The sequence below is a fragment of the Anabas testudineus genome, chromosome 21 (assembly GCF_900324465.2).
Source record: "Anabas testudineus chromosome 21, fAnaTes1.2, whole genome shotgun sequence".
NCBI lineage: Eukaryota > Metazoa > Chordata > Actinopteri > Anabantiformes > Anabantidae > Anabas > Anabas testudineus.
The window spans coordinates 9,946,364-9,971,740 of NC_046629.1; the positions used below are offsets into that span (position 1 = coordinate 9,946,364).

General features: G+C 40.6%; 4 protein-coding genes across 4 annotated transcripts; 1 reads left to right on the forward strand and 3 right to left on the reverse strand.

Moving 5' to 3' along the window:
* Positions 1-1,062: 1,062 nt before the first annotated feature.
* Positions 1,063-6,252, reverse strand: LOC113172801 (lanC-like protein 3). Its single transcript, XM_026375831.1, has 5 exons — positions 5,650-6,252; positions 5,005-5,128; positions 3,178-3,375; positions 2,886-3,093; positions 1,063-2,755 (listed from the first exon to the last, which is right to left on the reverse strand). The coding sequence occupies exons 1-5, from the start codon at positions 6,181-6,183 to the stop codon at positions 2,596-2,598; spliced, it is 1,224 nt and encodes a 407-aa protein (XP_026231616.1). The 5' UTR covers positions 6,184-6,252; the 3' UTR covers positions 1,063-2,595.
* Positions 6,253-9,766: 3,514 nt separating this feature from the next.
* Positions 9,767-11,774, forward strand: LOC113173576 (gastrin-releasing peptide receptor-like). The gene is made up of 3 exons (XM_026377011.1): positions 9,767-10,182; positions 10,824-11,175; positions 11,460-11,774. The coding sequence occupies exons 1-3, from the start codon at positions 9,767-9,769 to the stop codon at positions 11,772-11,774; spliced, it is 1,083 nt and encodes a 360-aa protein (XP_026232796.1).
* Positions 11,775-13,509: 1,735 nt separating this feature from the next.
* asb11 (ankyrin repeat and SOCS box containing 11) lies at positions 13,510-16,115 on the reverse strand. The gene is made up of 7 exons (XM_026376894.1): positions 15,963-16,115; positions 15,462-15,541; positions 15,240-15,347; positions 14,981-15,131; positions 14,763-14,897; positions 14,269-14,457; positions 13,510-14,172 (listed from the first exon to the last, which is right to left on the reverse strand). The coding sequence occupies exons 1-7, from the start codon at positions 16,057-16,059 to the stop codon at positions 14,048-14,050; spliced, it is 885 nt and encodes a 294-aa protein (XP_026232679.1). The 5' UTR covers positions 16,060-16,115; the 3' UTR covers positions 13,510-14,047.
* An 822-nt stretch (positions 16,116-16,937) lies between these two features.
* Positions 16,938-23,391, reverse strand: piga (phosphatidylinositol glycan anchor biosynthesis, class A). The gene is made up of 7 exons (XM_026377174.1): positions 23,266-23,391; positions 22,121-22,604; positions 21,755-22,025; positions 21,111-21,243; positions 20,751-20,883; positions 18,741-18,947; positions 16,938-17,771 (listed from the first exon to the last, which is right to left on the reverse strand). Exons 2-7 carry the CDS (start codon positions 22,565-22,567, stop codon positions 17,493-17,495), a joined length of 1,470 nt encoding a protein of 489 aa, XP_026232959.1. The 5' UTR covers positions 22,568-22,604; positions 23,266-23,391; the 3' UTR covers positions 16,938-17,492.
* Positions 23,392-25,377: the final 1,986 nt, after the last annotated feature.

A 25,377-nucleotide genomic window follows, 5' to 3' on the forward strand; every position in this document is an offset into this window, starting at 1 on the left:
AACTGCTCTGTTTGTGGAGAACATGTCTGCAAAAAACTGCAGAAATTATGCCCACATCCACTGATGGGATGTGCAATAAAACATCCAATTCCAGGCACTGGAGTGGATGTTTAAGTAAAAAAGGCCTTTATTAAACATTGTCTAAAACATTAAAAGATACACCAACACATTTTGTCTCCTTTGTAAGTTTGATTTGTTGCTTGCTCAAGGGGGATTCTTCGCTTTCTCCCCCTGTAACTCTGTAAGGTCTTGTACCCTTCTGACGATTCTGCTGTGATTTGGCTCTAAATAAATAAACTGAAAGTTTAACCTCCAGTCACACCAGTAGTTGAAGCGATACCGGAAATGCTGCTTTTTTAAATTGTTTTTCGCACGTTCCTCCAATGGGTTTTCTCAAGCCGGTTCTACAGCTTCCTTTTGTCCCCGACATCCAAACCATCGTGAATGACAAAAGGAAGGCATTCAGGTCAGGAGGTAGGGAGGCAGCGACAAGGGTCCAGAGACTGCTGTCTGTCAGGATCAGGGAGGGGAAGGAGGCTTACAGGAGGAAACTGGAACAAAGCCTTCAGCATAACAACACCAGGGAGGTGTGGAGGGGCATGAGGACCATCGCCAGCAGCCAGGTGACTGAGGGTAAGGTGGAGAGGGCTTCAGAGACCCTGCAGTTCACTACCCACCTCTCAGTCCCTCCCCCACACGATACAGCCACCACCCAAATGATCTCAGCAGAGCAGGTGAGAAGGGAGCTGAACAGGCTTCACCCCACAAAGGCTGCAGGTCCAGATGGAATAAGCCCACGGGTGCTGAAAGCCTGTGCTCCCCAGCTATGAGGTGATCAGACCAGTGTTACATTAAACTCTCTGTTAGCCCAACTAATATTATAATAAGTGTAATTTTTAATTAATAGACCTGTATGTATGTAAGTTATTTCTCTTTTTTAAGACCCATGAACCATCAATTCTGAGGGACATTACTGTACATTTGATATGAATTACTCTATTCATATTGGTTCAAATCAATTGAAATTGAAATGAAACATCCTTTTTTTCATCTGATCACTTTATTATTAACAATAATCCTGTAGATTTTGTTTTGGACAGTTCAGATTGCAAATGTAAACCAGCACACATACATACAGCTTACAAATGTTCCACAATAGGCACAGTTAGCATTGGGAAACTGCTTTGGTTTGCTATTATTCACAGGACTTTTCACCACGTACTTGAATCAGTCGTTGGATATGATGCCCAAAGCATTTTCAGTTTCCAATGTTGTCAATTCATGTTTTACTCTGAGAGATGTGATCATATCCAAATGCTAGAAATTTGTTTTTAAGGCCTCATTATAAGGAATCCACTGTTTTAATTTACACAACTGAGCTGCGAAAAGTAGCAACAGACTGAACTGGAAGAAAAATGAAATTCTATACACTGACAACATGTTTTATCTTTTCACTGTCTCCACCACACACCTACAATCTAACATCGTAACAAATCACAACATATTGAACATTTTAAAGGTCTCTGTACAGAATCTGACACAGTTTGCAACATCAAATAGATACAGACAGTTGTCACACGGCTACAACCTCATCTCAAACAGGCGAGTCAGTGAAACTGCACAGCACAAACAAAGTAAGACTAATAATAAGACAATAAATTACAGTTAATTCCCTCAACGTCTGTTCACTGTAGCTCTCTACACAGATTATGAAGGTTCAATATCAAAATCCCTTCAATATAGTTGTGACAGTAATTTGAGAAATTAGTCTGCAATATGTGACACTGAGCTGGTGAAGTGGTAGAAAGATTTTAAAGGCATTATGTGACAATTGTTTGTTTTTATTTCTGTTTATCTTTTGTGTGACTTGGATGTGATTGCCGTTTTGTTTTAGCTGTCAATGGTGCATGTATGGTTCGGACCTGAGAGCAGCGTCTTCGTAGAATATGCTACAATTTCAATCACCACTTTTCAAAACTCCCAATACTTTTGAGCAGTAGTTTTCAAACTCTGAATGTGGGGGGCTCACCCAGCTTGTAACAACATGCACAATTTCCTCCCATGAAACTTGAGGTGCATTTCTTTCAGATGGAACCTATTTACATTATTAACCATATGCGGAATAGGCTACCAGTAGTTTATCTTTGCAGGGTACTCACGGATGTACAGACCACTATCACTGAATTCCTTTGACACTTGAATATGAAAAAGTTCTGTAGTCATAAAGACATATCCTCAGGAAGTGTATGTCACACTGACTCTATGTGTATTATATCTGTATGTTGAGATGTGAGCTTCATCGTTTGAAAACATCTGCAATGATTGTAAGTGCAATTGACCACACTGTAAATTGAACTGGGCAATGTTAGTGGAATGGCTGTGGTAAAGCCTGGAAGCTGAACATCCACTTTAGTACAGACACAAGATAAGATAAGCAGTTTTTTCTACTGCAACTGTACTCAAATGTGATTCTCTAAACCCCAAACAAATGCCGTCCTTCCCTCTTGCTCCCACCTTGATCACAGTATCAAGGTGGGAGCAGAGGGAAGGACTGGTGTCTGTTCAGGTCTCTGGATGGTGGTAACTGGGGTCCATTCACACAAAGACACTGAAGAGAGGGAACTCTGACTGGTCTGGCTGCAGCAGGTCGACCAGGAAGCAAACCGTCCCTGACAGGCCTTCAAAAAGACTGTAGACACTGGTCACTGAGCGCGAGCCTGTCTTAAACTCCTCAGTGAAGAGGAACTCAGCAAACCTGTGTAAGGAAAGTGAACTTTTAAGTTAATAGTATTGAACAAGTTTCCTGTCAATGGGGCAAAACAAGTACCAGTAAAATGTAGTGTGAGGAGACATTCACTAAGAAAACAGTAGGAAGGTTTCCTTGCCTCTGAGCGCGATAGATATATTTTGAGTTGCCTGTGAGCCGATACAGTAGAAGGAAGACATAAGCGCTGCCGGCAACTCCGTGACAGATTCCAGGTCCTTTCTTCAGCAAACCTTTCTGCCACACGAGTTCCCCGCTGCGGATACACGTGTCCAGATACTGGGGCTTCTTATTGATCAGATAGGCTTTTGCAAAAAGATACGCCACACCTGCATCAGAGAACAGAGACATGAATGCATGACTGCAGCACAACAACTTTGAAGGGTGATGTGTATTTATAAAACTGAGCGTACCCGGGGCTCCATGGCACCAGTGCACCAGTTCGTTCTCCCTCTCGATGATGGCACCCAGCTCTGCGGGCCAGTTACAGTTCTGCTCCTGATTCATGAGGAAATCCACGCTCTGCCACACCAAGTCCTTCTCTGCTCCATTGAGCATGTCCTGGTAGCTGAGCAGCATCTGCAGCACTGATGAGAGGCCGTGGGCTGCACCTGACAGGAAACGAGGGCGAGGGGATCACATGCATCCACCAAACCAGGCATGCAAGGAGGCACCATGCCAGGCACACAAACAGACAGAACCGAAGCAAACAAGCACAAACGTTCACCAGGACTTGTTGGAGGACTTGTTTTCAACTTGTTTTTCAACACAAGAACCAATTAAGACAAGAGACACTGTGTTGGGAACAAATATTAAAAGTATTTTAAAATAAATTGCAAATTGCTTAAATTCACAGAGAAAGATTTTTGACTTTAGACGAACTCTGCAAACTCTCGAACTCTCTATGATTATACAACATCTGCACATGGCACCTCCGGTAAAGTTAAAGTTACAGTAAGCAGAATAGGGTTGAAGTCTATGCTAAGTTTGGGAAATATGCTCGAGTTCTTTTTTCATTCAAAGATTAATACCATTATCATCCTTCAGTGTCGGCTCTTTGAGAAAAAGTTAAATTTAGCTGGATTAGACCATCAAGAGACACATGCTACAGTCAAAAGCTGCTAACTTAGCTTAGCATAAAGACAAGAAACAAGGGGAAACTGCTAGCCTAACAGTTAACACACTGTATCTGATTTACTTAACAGTAAATAGTATTAGTAAATAGTAGTTCTGGATATACAAACCATTTAACCATGTACTGATAACTACATTGTTTTTTTGTACCTACTAAACAAACAAAACACCATATGTTACTTAGTGAACTTTACTGGTAGACGTGTTTGGTCGAAGCCAGATTAGCTGTTTTCCCTTTTTACTTCTGGTAATAGCTTCATATTTCACCCTGAACAGGTGGTGTCAGATTTTTCTTGTAACTGCTGTAAACAAAGACACGTATTTGCTGCCGGTGTGGGTGTCCTCCAGACACTCTGGTGTCCTCCAGACACTCTGGTTTCCTCCCACAACTCACAAACATGCTGATTACGTTCATTAGGTGAATATCAGCTGCCTGTAGGTGGATGAGTGATAAACTATACCTAATGGAGCTCCTGTATGAAAAACAAACCTCCACACTCTTGTAATCTGCCTTACAGCACAAAGGATCCTAGGCTTCGTGACACTGAGCGTTGGCACTGAGTCTTTCTAAATACGGCTGAACACATGCAGAGAGAACGCTGCTCAACCAAAGCAAAAACTCGGTGCATCCCAGGCAAACTGTGACACATGCAGCACCTTTAGCCAGGTGTGTTCACCAAACATCCAGACACTTCTGGTTTAAATACGTCTCAGAACGTCACTTATTTCCCCCTCATCCTCCTCAGAGTAGTTGTTGCAGAGCAGCTGTGCAAAACCATGCAAAGGTCAGTGAGGCTATGCTTACTATGAACTCTGTGTTGATCTGAAAGTTACAGAGGATCCAACTGTTACGACTCTCTTCATCCGATGCAATCAAAGAGAGGAGAGTCAGCTTTATAGGTGTTAACGCGCCAATCGCACATCAATAAATCTCCCGTCAGTCCTCCTGCAGTCGGAGGACAGCAGCTCTGAAAGGGAGATTCGGACTGAAACCTTCATTTCTGAAAGATAATTCCAACCTATGAAAGTCTAGCAGGATAATAAGGAGAGATTTTAAGGACTTACATGCATCTTTAGCTGTGAATTAATCTTTCTTACACTCTTACCAAGATACTCTGTCCCATAGTAGGAGTACATGAGGGGGAACGGCTTTCTCTTCCTCCTGGCATACTGTTTTCCTGACTCGATGATGGCCTGACAAATAGATTTGATTTGGTCCTTGCTCAGAATCTGTGAAATAAAAGAGTTATTTACTTATTTTTAGAGCCTTGTAGATTGTATGTACAATTATACACATAAATATAATTGTTGTATATTAATCTGGGAGTGTACCTACACATTCTAAAGCTGAATTTACCATTTTAAACAATCCTCAAGTAGAAAATGTTATTATTAATAATAGCAAATAATTTATTGTGAGCAACATAACAACATTTTACAGCTGGAAAGTAAATGTCAGGCTCTCTGATGGACAATTATATAATGGTGACCTCAAACATGTTGTTTGTGTTTGTTCTGTAGCTTCCTAACACCGATTCTCACCTGTATATATACTGACTTTAATCTGCATTGAGCTAATCTTTGGTCCATTTTTGGTGATGCCTCTGTGGCATCATTAAGTTATCTTGTGTTTGCGCATGGCGGCTGTGTCCAGCTGTTTAAAGAGATGTAGGATTTACTTGAAAGTTTAGCTGGTTGGTTTTGACACTTTTTGCAAACAGGACACCCACATCCTCACATCAGGAGCTCACCTCTATTCCCAGCTTCTGTTTCAGGATCAGGGCGGCGCACAGGTACCCAGCCCGCCCCACGAACAGCTCATCCGAGCCGCACTCCAGAAAATTGATGGGCGCACACACCTCCCACAGGTTCCGAAACTTGGTCAGCGGCTTAACGAAGTCAGCCAAACCCAGGGACTTGTATATCAAGGCGGCCACTGCGTAGATGCCCGCCCCGCCGAGCAGAAAGGCTGCTCGCATGTTTTTGTCCGGCTCCGCGTCCACGTACCTCACCGACACGTCGATGATCTGCTTGGCCGCCTTCAGGTACACGTCCCGGTGCTCGGAGAACAGCGGGCAGTCGCTGACGTGATACAGCATGTAAGCCACCCCTGCCGGGCCATCGTACAGCCCTCCGTCACAGTCGCTGATGTCGATGGGAAGCTTCTTCAGGATTTTATCGACGGTGCCGACCACGGTGGGCACGATGGCCTCAGCGCCCTGGCCCGGGAGCAGCGCACCCTTGTAGTCGGAGAAGCGGTTTGCAAAGCAACGGGTGTTTTCCATCACCGATGAACAGAAGAGGACAGAAAGAGCACAGAGGCCCGCGCTGATCACGCAGATCTGTGTGGTCTGCTCGAGGTATCCAGGAAGGATGAAATGAAAACACTTTGGATGTCTCATCCTATCCCCGCAGCTCTCAGCTGATTGGGTGTCAGCAGTGATGGCTCTGCAGACAGTCTGCGAGGAGCTGCACAGCTGGAATAGAAACAGTCCATATATCAGACACACATCAGAGACTGTGCTGAAATGTTACAAAACCAAATAAAAACATTAATTCACATGACATTTAATGTGCATTATGTTTACAACGAATCGCCTCACACCTCTCGTATATGTTTATTAATGCTGAACATTTTCTTCCTTTACAGAATCGTTGTTTTTTTGATGCAACAGCGACTTATTTCTCCAGAAATCACCAAAAGTGTCGACTCATTCTCGTCTGTTCTGCTGTCAGTTCGTCGTCTTCACCGGCAGGTGGCGACAGAAGCGCGCAGCTCGGCGGACTCTGTCCATGGTGCTGAAGGAGGTCAGAGGCGGCTCCATCACTCAGCTTCACCTCTACTGTGGGGCAAACACACGAAATATGGTACTTTACATTCATGTTTGTTACACAGAGCAAAGTCAGTTGTACATCTATTAGTATTCACATTAGCACATTCATATGAAATAATAATTACATATTGTAATAAAGTGCCAAGTCGAAGATTTGAGAAAAGTGTGTCTGATACATTCATTTTAAAAGATACGTGCAAAGTGAACAAATGTTGCTTCTGAAGGTCTGTGTTTGTTCATGCACAGAAGAGCTCGCATGTGGGTCAGATTTGAGAATTTGGATGGAGGTGTTGAGGAAGCAGGGCTCAGCCAGGCAGTGGAGAGAGTTAGAGGTTCGCTTTAGATGTGATTTAGAGCAAAGATTACAAAACAGCAGGCGGGTTCGTGGTCTAAGTCAAGCAGTATTGGTCAAAGCAGAATAAGGTCGGCAAACACAGTTCAGGTAACAGGTTGGGGGATGAGAAACACAGGCAAAAAAACACTGAAGGCGTGAGAACTGAGGTAGTGAAGCATTTAACAAGGAGCTCTGGAGAGTGACTGGTACATGTACATGCTGCTGAGTGAATGACTGGCTGCCCGGACAGGTGTGGAGTGGTGACAGAAAGTGGCGGGAAGCTGGAGTCATTGCAGGCAGGACAGTGACAGCGTTTGGGAGAGTTACTGGACTGCAAAGATGGGAGGCAGAATCACCTACAGAAAGCTCAAATCTATCAGAGAGATATTGGTTCGCAAAAGTCAGTGGCTGAGTTCAACCTTTAAAAGCAGGTGTTCAGGAAAACTAGAAAATAGCAAACGCCCCATTGGAACAAGGACAAGTTATGTGGAGTAGAAAATCATTTTCATGGTGATGAAAAGAAATCCTTTTATGACGGTAAGTGAAGAATCCTCTTTGCAACCTTGACCTTAACCTCAGAGGTTTTACCATCAGATGGAAACACCTGGTCGCCTCAAACACAGAAAGGTCAGGCTGCAGAAAGGCATCCGAAGACAAACCAGGGGAGATTCTGTGGTCTAAAAATCCATCAAAACAACTGAAGGTGGCTGCAGTTCAAGTGAGGAAGATGCAAAGTGTTGACCCCGTTCATGGTCAAAGAACTTAGGCAGTAATTGACTGGAAATAATTTTCCACAGACTGCCTGAAGAATTAGTTTCACTGATTTTTCTTTTCATTTGCATCTGAACCTCTATACATCTCTTTCTACAATGAAACTCAGACTTCATCTAAGAAGATTCACTCAGGGGTAGATGTTAAGTGTGATCTGCTTTCATTGGATTACATCCTCTACTTTGAGTTAACTAAATTCAAAACACATGCATGGTAACACTTTATGGAATCAAATGCACGGCTCTACAGTACGAAATACATTAAACATTCAGAGGTATTACAGGTAACGGGTATCAGCTGTGTTCATTACAGCTTTATCACACTGTGTGCCATTTCCAAGACGATTCAACTGGTTATCTGAGATGAGATGTGTGAGAGGCTTTGAATGATATTTTTATGGGAAATTGTTTTTCCCCCATTTCTGAAGAAAAAGATGAAAAACGTACAAATGCCACAGAGATATGAAGCAAATGTCATTTCATGAATATAGAACTAATTAAATGTTTGGCCACTAAGAAGAAGCAACTGTTTTAAAAAAAAATAATAATGCAAAACTTTTCTAAAAATGGAAAAACACAGAGACTGAGGATAATGGAAAGAAGGGGAGATGAGATCGCCTTGACATCAAAGAAGAAAAGAAGAGAATGCAGTTGCCCCCGGAGCACAGAAAAATCTAACTTGATGCATTTGGTTATTCCTGTTTGTGAGTTCAGATAAAAGCTTGGTTCAAGCACCAGTCACCTGTTTACTGTGATAACTTCTTATACAAATAACTGTACACACACAAGTACGAGGGTAAAATACTACTGAGAATTTCAAAGTCTGCCGCCATTTTGCTCTTTGAAAATGCATTAGACAAATTTGTCTAAAGTTCTCAGAGTCCTGCTCAGAGAAGCGTATTTTCATCTGTCTTATCTGCTGCCTCTATACAAGAAAACTCAATTTGCATTTATATTAGAAAATGATTTAGGGCCCAATTGGTGCCATCTGATGCAGACAGGAATAACACCCCAGTGTTACTCCAGTACGATATGGGCACATGGAACAATGTGTAAATGAAAGATATAATGAACATGGAAGTTGAATATTTAACAGAAATAGACTGCGTGACTTCTGTGACCACGGGAGGGTCCATCACAGCAGTGAAACCACAACAAATGTACAGCAAACAGATGCAAAATGACCAGAGAAACAGATGTGATACAACGGAGACACAAAACAACAACGGAGACATGGATTTACAACAAAAATACACAAAATAAAGACACAAATCAACCGCTATGTGATGACACTACATTACATTACAGTTCCCAAAGTTTACTTTATGCTATTTATTATCATGGTGTTATTTATTATTTCAGGATGAACTTTGAGATGATAAAATGAAGCACAAAACACATCTGGAATAATTCAATTTGATGGAACAGTGCAGTCGTAACATTAGTGTGTTTGCTTTGAACATTTGCAGACATCACGTGTCTTAAACTGGGAGTTTGACATGTTGAAGAATATCACACAACTCATCCTTTGATGCTGTCGTGTACGGCGTAGGTCAGTTTCTTTAGATCTAGTCACTCTCCTTTACAAATCCACATTTTTCCACTGACAGAACAGCTTTTGAAGTCCAGAACTGAAGAAGCACAGTCTCTCTTTCATGTGACTTTCCACTCTCCTCTTAAGCTGCCAATGCAAAGATGCTGACTCCAGTTCACATCAAATTAGTGAATACTATCTGTAATTTCTAGAAAATGTGTGATTATGTGTGTACTGAAGAGAGTTTAAGGCAAAATAGGTGAATTAGATGTTAACAATCTTTAATCTGAGAAGCTGTGACGCACGCACCAGCGGTCTATAAAGGCAGCCCCCAAACGCATCTGGAGACACCAGACTGTCCTCCTCAAAACCCCTGTCCTCTCCCCGTGCGCCACCATGTCTCTGGAGGATTCCTTTGCTATAACCCCTGAGGACAGCAGGGTCCTGGTTGGGAATGTTTCCAGGGTGCTTCTGGACTCCACAGGAGATCAGCATGAGTACAACATCTGGCTCCCTGGTGTTGGAATCGCTGCAGTCTACGGGATGATCATCATCGTGGGTCTGGTTGGAAATATCACTTTAATGAAGACGTGTCTGTTGGTGAAGTCCATGCGGACGGTGCCCAACCTGTTCTTGTCCAGTCTGGCTCTCGGGGACCTGTTGCTGCTGGTCACCTGCGCACCGGTCGACGCCAGCCGCTACCTGGTGGACGAGTGGCTGTTCGGCCGCGTCGGATGCAAACTGATCCCGTTCATCCAGCTCACGTCGGTCGGAGTCTCCGTGTTCACCCTCACTGCGCTCTCCGCTGACCGGTACCGTCCACATCCTTAGTCTGGACACGCTTTTCAATTAGTTTGAACTTTTCAACTTATTCTCCTTCCACACGTGGGATGTTTCGTGTAATTTCATGTTTGTTCACTGTAATTAGTACCAGACTACTGTATTTATTTCAATAAAGCCTATTAGGATTGATAGGTTAAAATAAAGTGTAAATCACCACTCGGCCAAAAACCCAACACTGAACCGCCTCTGATGGAGAACATTTAATGAGAGCTGAGATTAACAAACCATCTTCAGCAGCTAATATTATCTGGGGTGTTTAATCTCATTTCTATTTTTATCAATGCAGAAGCTGATTTAATTTTCTCTTCTGTATAATTTACAGCGAGTTAAGATTATCTGTATTTGATTAGAATAAAATCAGATAGACAGGCAGGCAACAAACAACTCGACTGATGGCGAGAAAAGTCTTCAGCATTAATGATGTTCACAGTGAAGCTGATGAGAGAAATGGAGACAGGTGTATAGCAGACAGGTGAACGCTGGGGCAGAGAGGCAAGTGTGAGACCACCTAGTGTGTGGAGGCAGAAGTCAGGGGCTAAAATCCACAGGAGGAGACAGGAATCAGACAGAAAAAACATTATCATTGCACAAATGTCTCTTCTCGTTCAAGGTATAAAGCTATCGTCACACCTCTGGACAGCCACAGGTCCAGTGCTACACTCAGCATCTGTTTCCGGGCCGGGGTCATCTGGTTGCTCTCGGTGACTCTGGCGATTCCTGAAGCTGTCTTCTCTGACTTGCACACCTTCACCACCAGCAACACCAATGAGACTTTTGTGACCTGTGCGCCCTATCCTCATGCCGGGGAGCTGCACCCAAAAATCCACTCCACCGCCTCCTTCCTCATCTTCTACATCATCCCGCTCTTCATCATCTCTGTGTACTACTGCTTCATCGCTCGCAGTCTGGTCAGGAGCTCTGTGGACCTGCCCACTGAAGGACACCTGCACCTGCAGAGACAGGTCTGAGTATGAGGGTCCTTTGTTTCTGTATCTTGTAATAAATGTGATCCAAATGGTCTTTACAATAAACATACATACAATATACAACAATACATTTGAAGATAGATTTTTATTATATATAAAACACATTCTTGCCAAGAGTTAAACCAGACATCAATGTAGCTGCAGTAGATCACATGTAAAGTTACTATATAAACTTCCAAATTGGATAGTTTAGGTTGTTATTATTAATTCAAATTGCTTGTTTGTTTGTATTACTGACTTCCTCTCTCCTCATCCGTCAGATCAAGTCCAGGAAACGTCTGGCGAAAACTGTCCTGGTGTTTGTTGGCTTGTTTGCTGTGTGCTGGCTGCCCAGTCACGTGATCTACCTGTACCGCTCCTACCACTACGACCAGGTGGACACGTCTCTGGCTCACTTCATCGCCAGTGTGTGCGCTCGTATCTTGGCCTTCACCAACTCCTGCGTGAACCCGTTCGCTTTGTATCTGATGAGCAAAAGCTTCAGCAAGCATTTCAACAAGCAGCTCCTGTGCTGCACGTCTCCCAGACAGTTGTACAGTCAGAATAGTGTGAGTACAAACATAACCACTGTCTGAAAGCAGCTGTAAATCTTACTCATGTGCTATTTCCAACACATATGTTATTATTTTGTATTTATCATTATTATTATTATTCAAAAAATGCATTAAATATTTATATTAATTCTTTAAAACATGTCTCAACATGTAAGCTGTCAACTATCCAGTCTCCTCTCAGAACTAAGAACTGATGCAGGAAGCCTCAAAGGCTCTGTCAGAACCATTTAATCTCTTCTTTATAACAAAACAGTTTGTCAAAAGACAAATGTAATCACTGCAGATGGAAAGTGGTTTGTCACAAGCACTGATATAAAACATGTTTCTATTTGAGATGGATCTTTGTTGTACATGTTCCCGACAAATAAATACAACACAAAGCCCTGTGTGTAGATAGGTACGCATTATAATGTGTGTGTGATCATGTATCAGTTATAGTTTTAAATGGCTGAAGAATTAATTGAAAGAAGCAAACAGTGAATATTAAGCTTTATGACAGTAGTGCGGCTCTTGGCTGACAATGTTGATGTGCACTTTGCTCCAACAAGATAAAATACATCAACAAAAACTGTATGGATTACCATGAAATTGATGATCTGCAGTATATTACTTGTTAATTTTTTCTTTAGGCTACACTCCTTTGTGCCACTTAGCAAATGTTTGCATGCTAATACATTAAATTAGCACGTTGCACATGAATGGTCCAATTACTCACATAATCTGGTTTCTGTGAGTAACCTGGTTACTTAAGTTTATGTAAATGCGTCCTAACATACTGGTGTCAGCATTTAGCTCATAGCACCACTGTACCTGCAGCATTGCAGAAGCTGCTAACATGGCTTTATAAATGCTTGTTACTCCTTCAGGTTTCATTTTTTCATTTCTTGACCAGATGTTTATTTTACTAATAGTTGCAGCCCTTGTGAAAATTTGGCCTACTGCTCAGAGTGTGTTAAGCAAATGTAAGTAAATATGTTGTTTTGTATTGTGTTCATGCAAATAGTTGTTATATGTAAAGATTTATTTAAATTTGACATGTATGACCTCTTTGTCATTAGTTTTATGAAAAGGTTTTGTGATTTTCCCCATTAAAACTCAGTGTAAAATAACTAAAACTGCTGACTGAATTGATTTGCATCACAGGAAATATGCTGTGTTGAATCAGAAGACTTCTTTATATGTTACATGGACCCTCAGTGTAAACCAACTGTGAACTTGACAGAAAATTCTTCTTTAATATGCCCTCTGTGTACACCATCACAGACATTTTAGACAAGATGGAGACAGTAGATAAGTCAGACTGTGGACATTTAGTGGACTGCTGGCATTGGTTTCTCATGGATACAGCAAACAACCACTGAAATCAATGAACACACAGACGTGTACAAATAAATGCACAAAATCACAACATGCCATCCCCTTTTCAGAGCCTATGCTGACGGCAAAGGCTTTTCTTTGTTGTTTAGGTAAAGAAACGTCAGGTTAAATCAGCTTAAACAAGATTTTCTAAGTCTTAGCAGAGGTGACCTTTCAGGGTGGCATTTGAATAGAGGAAATTAATTCCCCTTAAGCTGCACCAGCCACAAACCCAGTTTATTCATGTTCTTTAGATCCCTTTAACTCACAGTTTATCTATTTTTTTATATTTACATTCTTTTTATGTCCTTAATTATACCTGGTGTGTTGTATTTCTACTAAGATGTGCTGTCGTTTTGCGACAACTGTAAAACACAACTTCCATCCAGTAAATCCCACTTTATTCATCAAATATTTTGGCTGCCTTGTCACCATCAAGTGATGATCTGAGATTGTTACTGTTTTGTAGATATGCATACATACATCCAAAACATTACCATCATTAATAATGCATCAACACTTCAGTTTGATCTGTATATGTTATGCTAACAGTGTGGCAAGCTTATTGTTTCTCCACTCATCTGACTCATCACATTTATTAGCTCACAAATGCAGTGGTCCTCCAGGATACTTGTAAAAAGTGTCTAATGTAAAATAACTGGAATAAAAGTATAAAAATACACAACCTGATATATTCGAGGCACCCCAACATGAATGTGTGGTATCTTGGAGCTCTCAATGCTTATATACAAAATATGCCATTCAACTAATGAGAAAATAGATCTTATTATATGATTAAAAGCAATTCAATAATAAATGCTTTGCAATTATACAATGTTCTAATGTTTTGTAGCATTACGAAACATTTTGCCTCGTAGGTCAGTCACAGGTCAGAGTGTGTGTCACTCAGGGAGACACACAAACAGGGTGGAGATGTCTTATTGGTAGAGGAGGAAGTTTTTCATGGTGTGAGGAAGGAAAAGGCTGGAAGCCCTGTGCAGCCGACTCTTTCCCAGACTTCGGCGAATACAGAACCGACACAGCTGGGACAGAGAACAAGGACCTGGGCAGACGAAAGAGGGCAAAGTTGTTTCCAGTACATTAACACATGACGGTCATGTTGCTTCTGTAACAGGGATGTGAGTACCTTACAACATACCTCTTCTCTGCAATGCAGTTCTCACTGCACTGTTTGGCGTTGACAGATCCAGAGGAGTTTTTCCCTCTGCGTTCCTGCAACACCTATTAGCCCCAAAGTCCAGCAAAAGGTCCACCACACTCGCTTCTCCTCCTCTAACTGCAGCATGTAAAGGACTGTCCTGCTCACACCCTGTTTGAACATCTGCTCCTACGGGTGCACACAAACAGAAGTGGTTAAATCCTGTACTAAGCAAGTAAATGGTGTAATTATGAGCATAAACAGTTTTTATGCTATATAGTTTCAATTATGAGAGTTAAGTTGATGAGAAGCCAAGTTATAGACAGGGCTGTAGTAAGGCTGTAGATATTTTCCTCTTGTCTTGGACTCCTTGTTATTTGTCTTGTCTTGGACTGGCCACATACTCCAATAGGACTCAGTCTAGAGTTTTTTCAAATTGTGCTAAAAATAAACTTATAGATAATTATTATTATTCAAAATGAGTGAGTGATCACCTGAGTGGAGCAGCACCTCTACACAGGCCCTGGCTTGGGCCAAGCAGGCAGAATAAAGTGGCGTCCCTATCACCGGCAGCTCCAAGTCAATATGAGCTCCATATGACAGCAGCAGCTCCAGACACTCTCTGTGATCTGATGAACAAACAGAACTGCATCAAAGTCTGTGTCATAGATTACACTTTTAACTTTTAACACAGATGTTAGCAAAACCTCACTTTTCTTTGCAGCTTCATGGATGGGCGATGTCAGGTGGTATGTGGTGTGGATGGAGGCACTGTGCTGCAGGATGAGCATGACACAAGCAGCACTCCCGCTGCTGCAGGAGTTGAACAGAGGAGTGGCGCCATCTGTTGATACTGCATCGGCCTGCACAGAGATCCACAGATACAGAGATTGTCTTTCTGTGTTTTTAAAGGAAAACTTTTATTCCGTGCAAGCTTTTCTTTAACAACAAACATTAGACTGTGTTCTTACATCTGCACCACTGTCTAGCAGGAACTTGGCACAGGCGTAATGACCACCGAGGCAGGCTTCATGGAGAGGAGAGACTTTGTCCATGGTGAGTGTGTCCACATGGAACCCCTGCAGCAACAATAAGCAGCATTTACTGTTAGATATTAACTTTATCTCATCATGTGATCGTGTTCGGGTTGTGCATTTTGTGTACATATCAACAAAGAGCCATGTTTAGTTTACCTGAGCGACAAGGGTCCTCAGGTGGAGCAGTCTGCCCTGGTATGCAGCTTCATGGAGAGGAGTTCTGTCTGACCATGAGTCTGGGACACAAAGAATAACATCAGGAAGGTCTCCATGTTCCAAAAACACATACACGCTCTGTATTCATCATAATGTTAAGATGAACTACTTGTTTGAAAATGTTTATCTTGTTTTTCAGGGTCATCCTAACCCAAAACCCAAAGATACTCAGAAATACACAGGGTTTTGTTGACTATTGCAGAGCTAGTCAACAATCTCTGCTGCAAACTTTTCAGGTCTCCATCCATAAACCTGGATAGTTACAGATCTAAAAAATTTAGCTTTCAACTATGAAGAAACTGGTATTTGTGCAAATTCAAACCTCATAATGGGAACCTCAGTAGGAAGTTTGTTCAAAATATAAGAAACTGAACCCACTTGTGCTTCTTAATTTCTCTATGAATACTGTGGTGACTTTACCAAAAAGACAAATACACTTACCAGCCATCAGTGAGTTGCATGCCAGCCCTCCATAGATGTGGAAGGGCCTCTGCCAAGGTTGTGAGCACAGGGAAATATCTGTTTGAACAGCAGCCATGATGAAAATGCAACAACAGCAGACTACCCAAGACTCGAGCTCGCCCAGTCGGATACACAAACCTGAAGCAGGCCTTCCTCCCCCTCTTATCTGGGTCCTTGGACACCTCCCTCATATAACCACCTCCCACCCACCATCATCCCAGTCCATAGACATGGTCTACACAGTATGTACATTACAATAGATGTGGGAATGGGTCTGTACTGGCACACCTTGAATAAAGCAATTAGAAATGTGCATGTGTAAAGATACAAGCAGAGCGAAAAACACGGGCTTAACAGACTTTACATTACAGGTATTTTCAAGTAGAGTTTCCTGTTGATTTCATCTTGCCAAATCTCCTACTGTGTATCTACAGTATCTGCTGTTATAACATATTTTTAACTATGGTACTATGAAAAGCTTTATGATTGAAACACTCCCTCACTAGAAGATCGAATCATCACTTACAAAAAAAACAAAAAAAAAACAATACTATCTACTTCCTCCAAAATGTATTATAATGAACTGTCTGCAGCTTGTCAGCAAATGGTCAAACCCAAACAGCTCTATGTGCAGAAACACATTTAATGATCTTTGTAAACATGGCATATTTTATTTATTACAAAGTTGTTTTATTTCTAAAGTCCTCTCCACATATACTCAGATAACTGTTTTTTGCAGGCATATCATTTTCTACCTCCTATCACGACACTATGCAAATCCCCATTGTTAGCATTGAAAGCAATCTCTACCCCCTCCTGTTTCACAGCTATTGTGTGTTTTGTCTGTCTCTCTTCATTCCAGAGAGCCATTTCTTTTGTAAAACTACTTCTAAGAAAGCAGTTCTGTAAAAATGGTAATATGGCTGCAGACAACCTCAATAAATGCCACGTGAAAACAGCTGAAACAAGTAACAGTTTATTTTCCAGAGTGGATCATCTGGGAGTCACTCCCACATTGAAAATAAATATGTTATATCTGAGAGGAGAAAAATAAAATAATATTAAACACAGGAGTGGAATCTGCAATACCACAGTTACACAAATAAAGCAATATACAGTGATATACAGCTTTTGAATTGAGCAGCTGAATGATACAAACCATTAAATGAGGTATGCAAATATCTGAAAACACATCACTGCAGTTTTGTTATCCGGCAAGTATACAATTACCCAGCCATGTGCTCTTTTTGTTTAGTGCAATGTATATGATATAATGAATGAAAAAAGTGCTTAGTACAGCATTTAGGAGTGCCCAAGTTTTCCATTTTAAATATAAAATAAGAAAATTAATTCTTTCATATTAAATTCTTTCACTCAAAGTCTCTCTGATGAGTAAATGTAAACAGTATTTGCAGTTACCATGAGCACATTCAGCCGTAAGCTGACACCCCAAAGAGCACATAAGGTATCATGTAAATAGTTAGACATGAGGCAGTGGGGTGATTACTATCATAATGTTTTCGTTTCTGCTTCTCGTTTCATGGCACATTTAGAATGAGCTCCATGTTTACTTGTTTCCTGCCTCCACTGTCCTTGAGGACCGGTGGTGTCTACAGCGATGTCCATACCCCGATCTGGCACCAACCACTGCAGGAGCAGCAGGAAGAGGAAATCTAAAACAGCTACAAATGCAAAAATAGAGCCTGCTACGGGGCCGCAGTGAGATCTTAGCCTCCGTAACCGCCTGTCCAAGGGAAGAACCTCCTCTCCAGCCACTCGATCATACACCTGAAAGAGAAAACACAACGATTACAGTCAACAACAAGTCATCTGCCATTCAGTGTGGCCTCAGCTGTGTGAACCATCAGTACATTTACATGCAAAGATTGCTCAGAGAAATCAGGTTACATGGAAAAAGGACATGTTTACATGCACAGTGGTAACCTGGTTATTTAATCTGTACCTATGTTCATCAGGTCAGTAGTCAGATTTCTGTCCTGAATGCAGTGATTTTTTATTTTAACTGTATGATTGATACAAGACTATTTATTTCATGTGGGCCAGGTGGGGGGGACTGATGGTGCTATAGTAAGACATGTTTTGTAGTGATTACACTGTTTTTCATCCACTACAGAGGGGTCACCACAGTGCAAAAAGTTGACAGTTTATCTACTGAAACATGTTTTAATTAATTCCTCTGGACCATATTCTTTGCACAAGTAAATAAAGTATTATCAGCACAAGAATGCATGGTATATGTTGCTCGTAGCGATGAATTTACAGAAAATGATCACCTAATTCTGCAGCTCCCCTCACGTCCACAGAGGTTTATAGTGAATTTCAGCTCATTGTTTATCTCAGCAGGCCACAACTGTACTATTTTGGTTCATTTTCACAATGTCCATGGCATCTTCTTTGGTTGCAGCAGGGTTAAAGCGATAAAAACCTATTGTTCACTAGCTCCTCACCACCAAACAGCAGCTCCTCACCACCAAACAGATAAAGCGGAAAATTTGGCTGAAGCATTTTGCCATAACTGCTGGCTGTGTAAAAACAGCTGCAACTGTTGCGATCAAGTTTGTTATATTAACTTAAGAGCTGATGATTTGTCTTTGGCCAGGTCTTCATGTCCAAGATGAACGTAAACTAGTTTCTTACACATGCACACGATTCAGTGTAAATGCATAAAGTTAATGATACTATTAATATTGAATACAATAAAATACAACAAAGACTTTTTAGTGTTGGTAAACCTACTTTTTCAGTCCTCTCTGCAACATTTCTCCAGGTGTAAAGGTTTTGCACACGAGCATGAATGGAGAAGGGGGAGGGGACAGAGCCTGATCGCTGCCGGGCAATAACCGTTTCCAAACCAGCACATAACGACCGTACATTGGGTTCACACAGGGTGATCAAATCCTCAGGCAACACCTCAGGAATGCCTCCAACACGAGTGCTAACCACCTAAGAAATAAAAGAACAACTTGCACACATTGTATACACACAGACACAAGTATGAATCACCCTCAGTCTGGGAGAAAAACAATTACATATGTCAAGGTGCTGTTCATCAATTTAAAAATAGATTAGAGACGTGTTATCTGAAAGAAAACCACAGAGCACTTTAGGGTAAATGTCTCAACTCCACATCCCTGTATGAGTGTGATCCGTTACAGCCGAAACCACAGCCAACAGGAATGTGGGGATGATATAACACTCCCACATCACAGTAGTGATAAACATGAGAATTTCAGTCAGTGTAGGAGAACAAAAATGTTTGGGAAAACACAATGTTTTATTATTGTGGTCATTTTGACTATAAGTCAACCTACAAGCGGTACAAATATACTGTACATGTGTTGTTTAAAGAAATACAAGCACCCTAAAGCTTCCAAAATAAACTCTGCTTTACATCTAAAATTAACCATATAAATTATCACTTTCAGGCTATTACAATTACATAACATAACATAATAAATGGGGGACTAATGTACAGCAGCTGGATAGTGTAGTGGTAAGATCACCGCTCTCCATGTGGGAGACTGTGGCCTACCTCCAGTAGGGGTCCTTAGGAAGGTCTTCCTTACACTCCCTGCCTTTGCCTTCTATTTTATACTTCACTTGTAAGTTGCTTTGAATAAAAGGGTCAAATGCCAAATGACTAAATGTAAATGTAAACAGCAAGAAAGATCTCTGTGTTATCCCAAAATCTAAGACAAAGCAAATAGTCACCCAGCCTTTTAAACAAGCCTGCCACCTACCATATCTTTAGAAGTAGGTGACAGGCTTTATACAACCCAAACAGTAGGTGGCAGGCTTGTATAAACCTTCATCTTTAGGATAAATGTCCAGCTGTTGTCAAGAAAGGGTCTCATTATTTCTTGTTGCCTCTCCTTCAAGTGTATGATCAGTGGAAGGTACAGTGCATTGACGACTGAGGGTCCTCACTGCCTTACACTACGTTAACATTATGCTAATGTGTTTCTTTACATAGTTGCTGAAAGGAACAATTTCTCTTCCTCTGGAAATACACCAAACCAAACTTCCCCTGTCACATGAGTTGGTCTGGCCCCTGATTTGTCAGCAGCCGTCTAACTCTTGAAAGTGCTAGTGTTACCAACTTCTGCTCATCTCTGTGGTCACATTTTCGCTGGGTGGAAAAGGCAGTGGTAATGCTTTCAAGAGTCGACAATCACTATAGCAACCACCCAAAGTGCCTTAACGTTACTGTGCACACAAAGATCGCTCTGTCTTTTGGTTCTGCTTCAGAAAGGTTTAGTTTGTAAATAATCTACTCAAAGGTTAGGTACACATTCTTCCCAGATTACCACATTATTAGCTGTCTCACGCCACGTCTTTTCAGTCAACTGGTTTTAAAAGAGCTTTTTCCTGCAAAAGCAAATGTTTCCTTTCGTTCTGTTTTATATCCAGTCAACAGAGTATTTTGAATCATTTAACATTCCACCGAGACTCTCTTGGGATAGAGATAGGAAGACGGTCAATTTGTCTACTCTTGTGTTCGATTTAGCAAATATAAACACGCGAAATGCAGCTTGAACAATCATTGCTTATAAAAAAACAGTGGGAAATGTTTTAGCACTTGAACTGATGAACTCATTGGATGACTTTAATGATCATATACTCTTCTCAAGTGGAATGTGTATTATCCGTAAAATTGGCTCCTGTATCTTTGGACTGAAATCCTTTACATTGTCTGCCCTCCAAGAAAAGGGACTTTCTTAAACTGCTGTATGAATTTCAACCAACCTGCAGTCCACAGCTGGCTCCTTCTACAATGGCCATGCAGAAAGCTTCAGTCAGCGATGTGTTGAGGAAGATGTGACCTTGAACCAGAACTCCACGGACGTTTTTGTGCTCCAAAGCCCCAAGCAGACGCACCCTGCAATGACCCAATTAAAAGTTGAGCACATTATTCCACATTCACACACAAACCCAGCGTTGTCAACTTAGTAATTGTAACACATGATAATAAACATAATGGTGCCGGTCAAGTAGTTGTATTTTCATTTTTAGGTTTTCTTGGTCTCTTTAGGAAACATTATTACAGATGGTATGTTCTGGAAGGCGTTTAAGCAGTTCCTCCTTCTTAAATACTTCCTGCAGTACCTGTCATGTAGCTGGTATTTTTCTCTCACTTCCTCAAGGACAATTCTCTTTGGTCCCTCTCCGCCGATCAGGAAATGCAGATCTGGATGTTTTAGACAGAGCTCTGGGATTATTCCACCGAGAAGATCAATTCCTGAAAAAAAAAAGAAGCGATTGATTCTGAACACTGCTTTCCAGCATAAATGTGATGAAATACTTTATTCTAAAATCTCATACAAAAAGACATGGCTATTGACATATGTTCTGTATTCTTAGAAAATTAGATAATTATATAATAGGTACTCTTTTTAGTAAACAGAAACCCTTTTATTAAATAATCACTTGTATTCAGACTGCTAATAACTTCAGTATATGTTTGGGATTCTGTATTTTATTCAGTCATTTTTATTTCTGTTAGTTTATTGTTAGGACTGAACATATAAACAGTAAATTACACATCTGTGAAATATGTCTAGCCAAATCTCTGCAGTCTTAATGTATGAGGAAGCCCATTTTTAGTGTGTGGACAATTTGTGGTAAACATAGAGCTTGACCTTTAATCTTCTAAAACACTGACTTCTTCTATTTTCCCACACACTTCCTGCTTGTTTCAGCAGAACTGCTGGCAACACTCATACTTTAAGTCATTCAAGGTCTGTCGGTACCTTTGCGGTAGACGAGACGGCTTATGACGACAATAGTGATCCTGTCGTCATGTCGATGGGAAGGGTCGGGGGTGAAGTCTGTAGGGTCAACAGCGTTGGGAATAACAGAAACTATCTCTGGATTGAGTGCTGCACGGAGCACTGTGTTCTCCTTACTGGTGTATGACACACACACAATGTGGTTGGTATCACATAATGACACAGTCAGAAGCTTGTTGGTCAGTACAGAGCTGACGTCAGCAAAGCCAAAGAGCGAGTGATCAGTAAACACCTGCAAACAGTAACGTTCTTTAGGTTAATATCATATGTAGAATGGAGACATTAATGGATACTCATGTTTGACCTAGCTCATAATAATTCACATACCGTGTTAAGGCCCATTGTCTTGGCATGGAACAGTGCATCATGAGCCATGGCAGAGAACGAGCTGTGTGCATGCACAACAGTGATACGTTCCCTGACAAACACACAGCGCAACAGTGGGAGACTATGGAAGCAAGTGGTGGCTGTGGATTGATTGTACATCACCTGCAGGGGGAGGTAGTAGACCTTCAGTCCTTTGGTCAAGTACCTGACTCCCTTCCTCCTGCCATAGGCGTGGGTGGCAATAACCACCTTATGTCCTTTTTCAATCAGGCACTGGGATAGCTGGTAAATGTGACTTTCCACTCCTCCCATGTTCGGATAGAAGAAATCAGACACCATGCAGATATTGTGTCTTCTACTGGAGACCCTGACAGCATCTGCGGGACCTCCAGAGACTTTCTGAGATGAAAGATTATTCATAGCTGCCACTTTCTTCCGTTGCCCCATTGTTGAATCCCTTCTCCAGCTGTGCACTTCACAAGTGCTGAAATAATTATTTTATCTGTTAGTGCATCACCAATAATCAAAAAACAATCACATTTGTAAGTAATTTTAATTTATTGTAGTAAGGTTATTTCATACACTTAGTGCTTCAACAATCAGTTATTCTTAAGATTACCAATATATTTTAGTCCATTAAATATCAGAAAATAATTATCATCATATAAACATCCTCAATTATGAGCTATAATGTGTTCTGCTGTTATACCAACATGTCAGCTGGAGTAATGCAGAGTCCAGTCAGTGCCCAGATAAAAACAGTGCTTTAGTATGTTGGCGAAAAAATACAATTTACAAAACTTAAATATTCCCATATCCCAATAAGTAATCTTTGGTGCACCTGTCTCATGTTTCTTTTGAATGTAGTAGCCTCTTTTGGCTGTTGAGCGTATTAAATGTTTTAAAATGAATTCTCTCTTTAACCTGACTTTGATGTGCGTTAAGCTATGGAATCTTTAACGCAAACAATGATTTTACACGTCAAATACAAACTGATGAGGTGAATACCGACCAACTAGCTAGAAACGCTTAACGCTAATTACATTTTAACGTTAGCATCACGCTAATCTACTTTGCGCATATGTAGATAACTAACTAATAACTATTTTTAAAACACTAGATATTCTAAAGTCATAGTGCCTTACCGTGGGTAAAATGTCAATATTGTTCCAACCTATGTAAAAACACAGAACTATTTTGTAGATGTAAATTCATTTCTAGTTGCTAGCCTCGAACTAGCCAGCGGCTACCATGTTCACTTCCTGGTGCGTCACTGCGTCTAACGCAATGACGTAAAATGCTACGCTGTAACAGACGCAAAAGACACTGACGTACCTTTTCAATACAAATCCCACACAAGCTAAAACTGAAGAAGATACAACATTGTTTTTGTAAAATGTTCTAAAACTAACAAATGGCTCAACAAAGTTTTCACTCAACCAACAAAGCTTGTGGCCAAACTAATATATCCTGTCAGTTTAAGAATGTGTTCTTCTCTTTCCAAGTTGATTTTACTCAACAAACCCAGCTGCACTCAACCTGTTAAAATACAGTAAAAAAGATTTTCCAGTAAACATATTCTAACGTATTCTTCTGTGAAGGATTAGAGACTTGTTATCTGAAATCATGAACTTTGACATTGACATGCAAGATCTCCAGTAAGCACAAAGACTAGACAAATTCGAAAAAATGTAATATGATGCAGTGTTTGTATTTCTCTGCTTTATGGGAAATATCTAATAAAAACACTTTTGGTTCATTTGATCCATGTTTGCAAAAAGCAAAGCAGAGATGGTATCTTTTACTGATGGATAAAGACTGATAGCTGACTGAATTATGTGCAAGGGGTTATAGGCGCATTAGAGGTTCATGATTATCCAAGTAAATTCTATAAGCTGTGAATAGGCATGCTGTATTGGTTTTGACACAGTTAATTCAATAAGGTTAAGGTTTATTTGTGTGCTTTGTAAATTTTAGGCTTAACAGTGGAGAAACATTGTGCATTAAAAGCATCTTTAAATTATTTGCAATTGCATTAAGGTCGACATATAATGTGTTAGTGTTGAAATTCTCTTTTTAGTGTAAACTGCTGCAAATTATTTTGTGAACACTTTGAATTCTCCTTGACACCCTCAGTAACATGAGAAAATAATCTGCAGCTTATTCACTTTTTGGCCGTTTGCCAAACTCAGGGCTTTACCGCTTCATTTATCAGTAAACTATAATATAATATTAGCCATTACAAAATAACATACGCACAAGATCATTCAACATAACAGCTTTAAGTTCACCTGAATTGCCAGCATTAACATTCCTGCAACTACAGCATTTGGAGTCATGACTTATTGCTGGTGGAGTAGAGCATGTACAGCTCCTCAGGTGCTGTTATATTGTTTTAGATAGAAACTGTCAATCTGTTTATTCACCCAGTATGAATGGCTTTATTATATGGCAAATAACATAAAAGTTCCAGAAAAAAACACTATTGTGTGTGTATGGTATTATGACAATCTGTTTGGAGAGCTCCGTGAGCAACTGTAGTTTTGTTTAATATTGTTTAATATGTAATCTATTAATTAGGTTATTTTTTTATTTCATCAAATGTCAGCTTGGGTTGGGTGCACAGTAATGCACAATCTGCAGAATATGGTTGCTGAAAAAACTAAATTAAAAAGAATGGTGATGACAGCCTGTTGTTTTTTATTATAGATTTTATTTCTTTCTGGAAATAATGAATAATAGAAATGTAAAGTAAAATGCCTGAGCTGGTTTTATTTACAGTAGGTTATAGGGAGGACATAACCGCTCCTGGTATTTCTATATACACAGTGCTACAAGTAGATAAACATCGGTCTGAATTTGTTATCCATTAACTAGTCTTAGCATGTTAGATATCTATTCAATGAAAACGGTAACTTGAAGCCACAGGCTTCAAGTTACTATGTTTTGTAGACATCAAAGCATTTAACAAACAGAAATGTTGAGTAACAATAATAACAACGCCACAAAACAAATTAGGATAGCTTAGTTTTTCTTCCATGACCAAAGCATTTTGAGTGTAGATATGTTTTAGCCCCCTTTTCCACCACTTGTCTTTGCATGCATATTGCTGCATATTATTGCAGTCCCTTCTCTTGTAGTCTCTGATTTCAGAGTTGGCATACACTCTGTGATTGTAGGCACAGAAACAAAGATAAGACCCAGAATGCCAGCGGTGAACTGGTCGTCTAGTTCCTAAAGTTTAGCATCCTATTTTC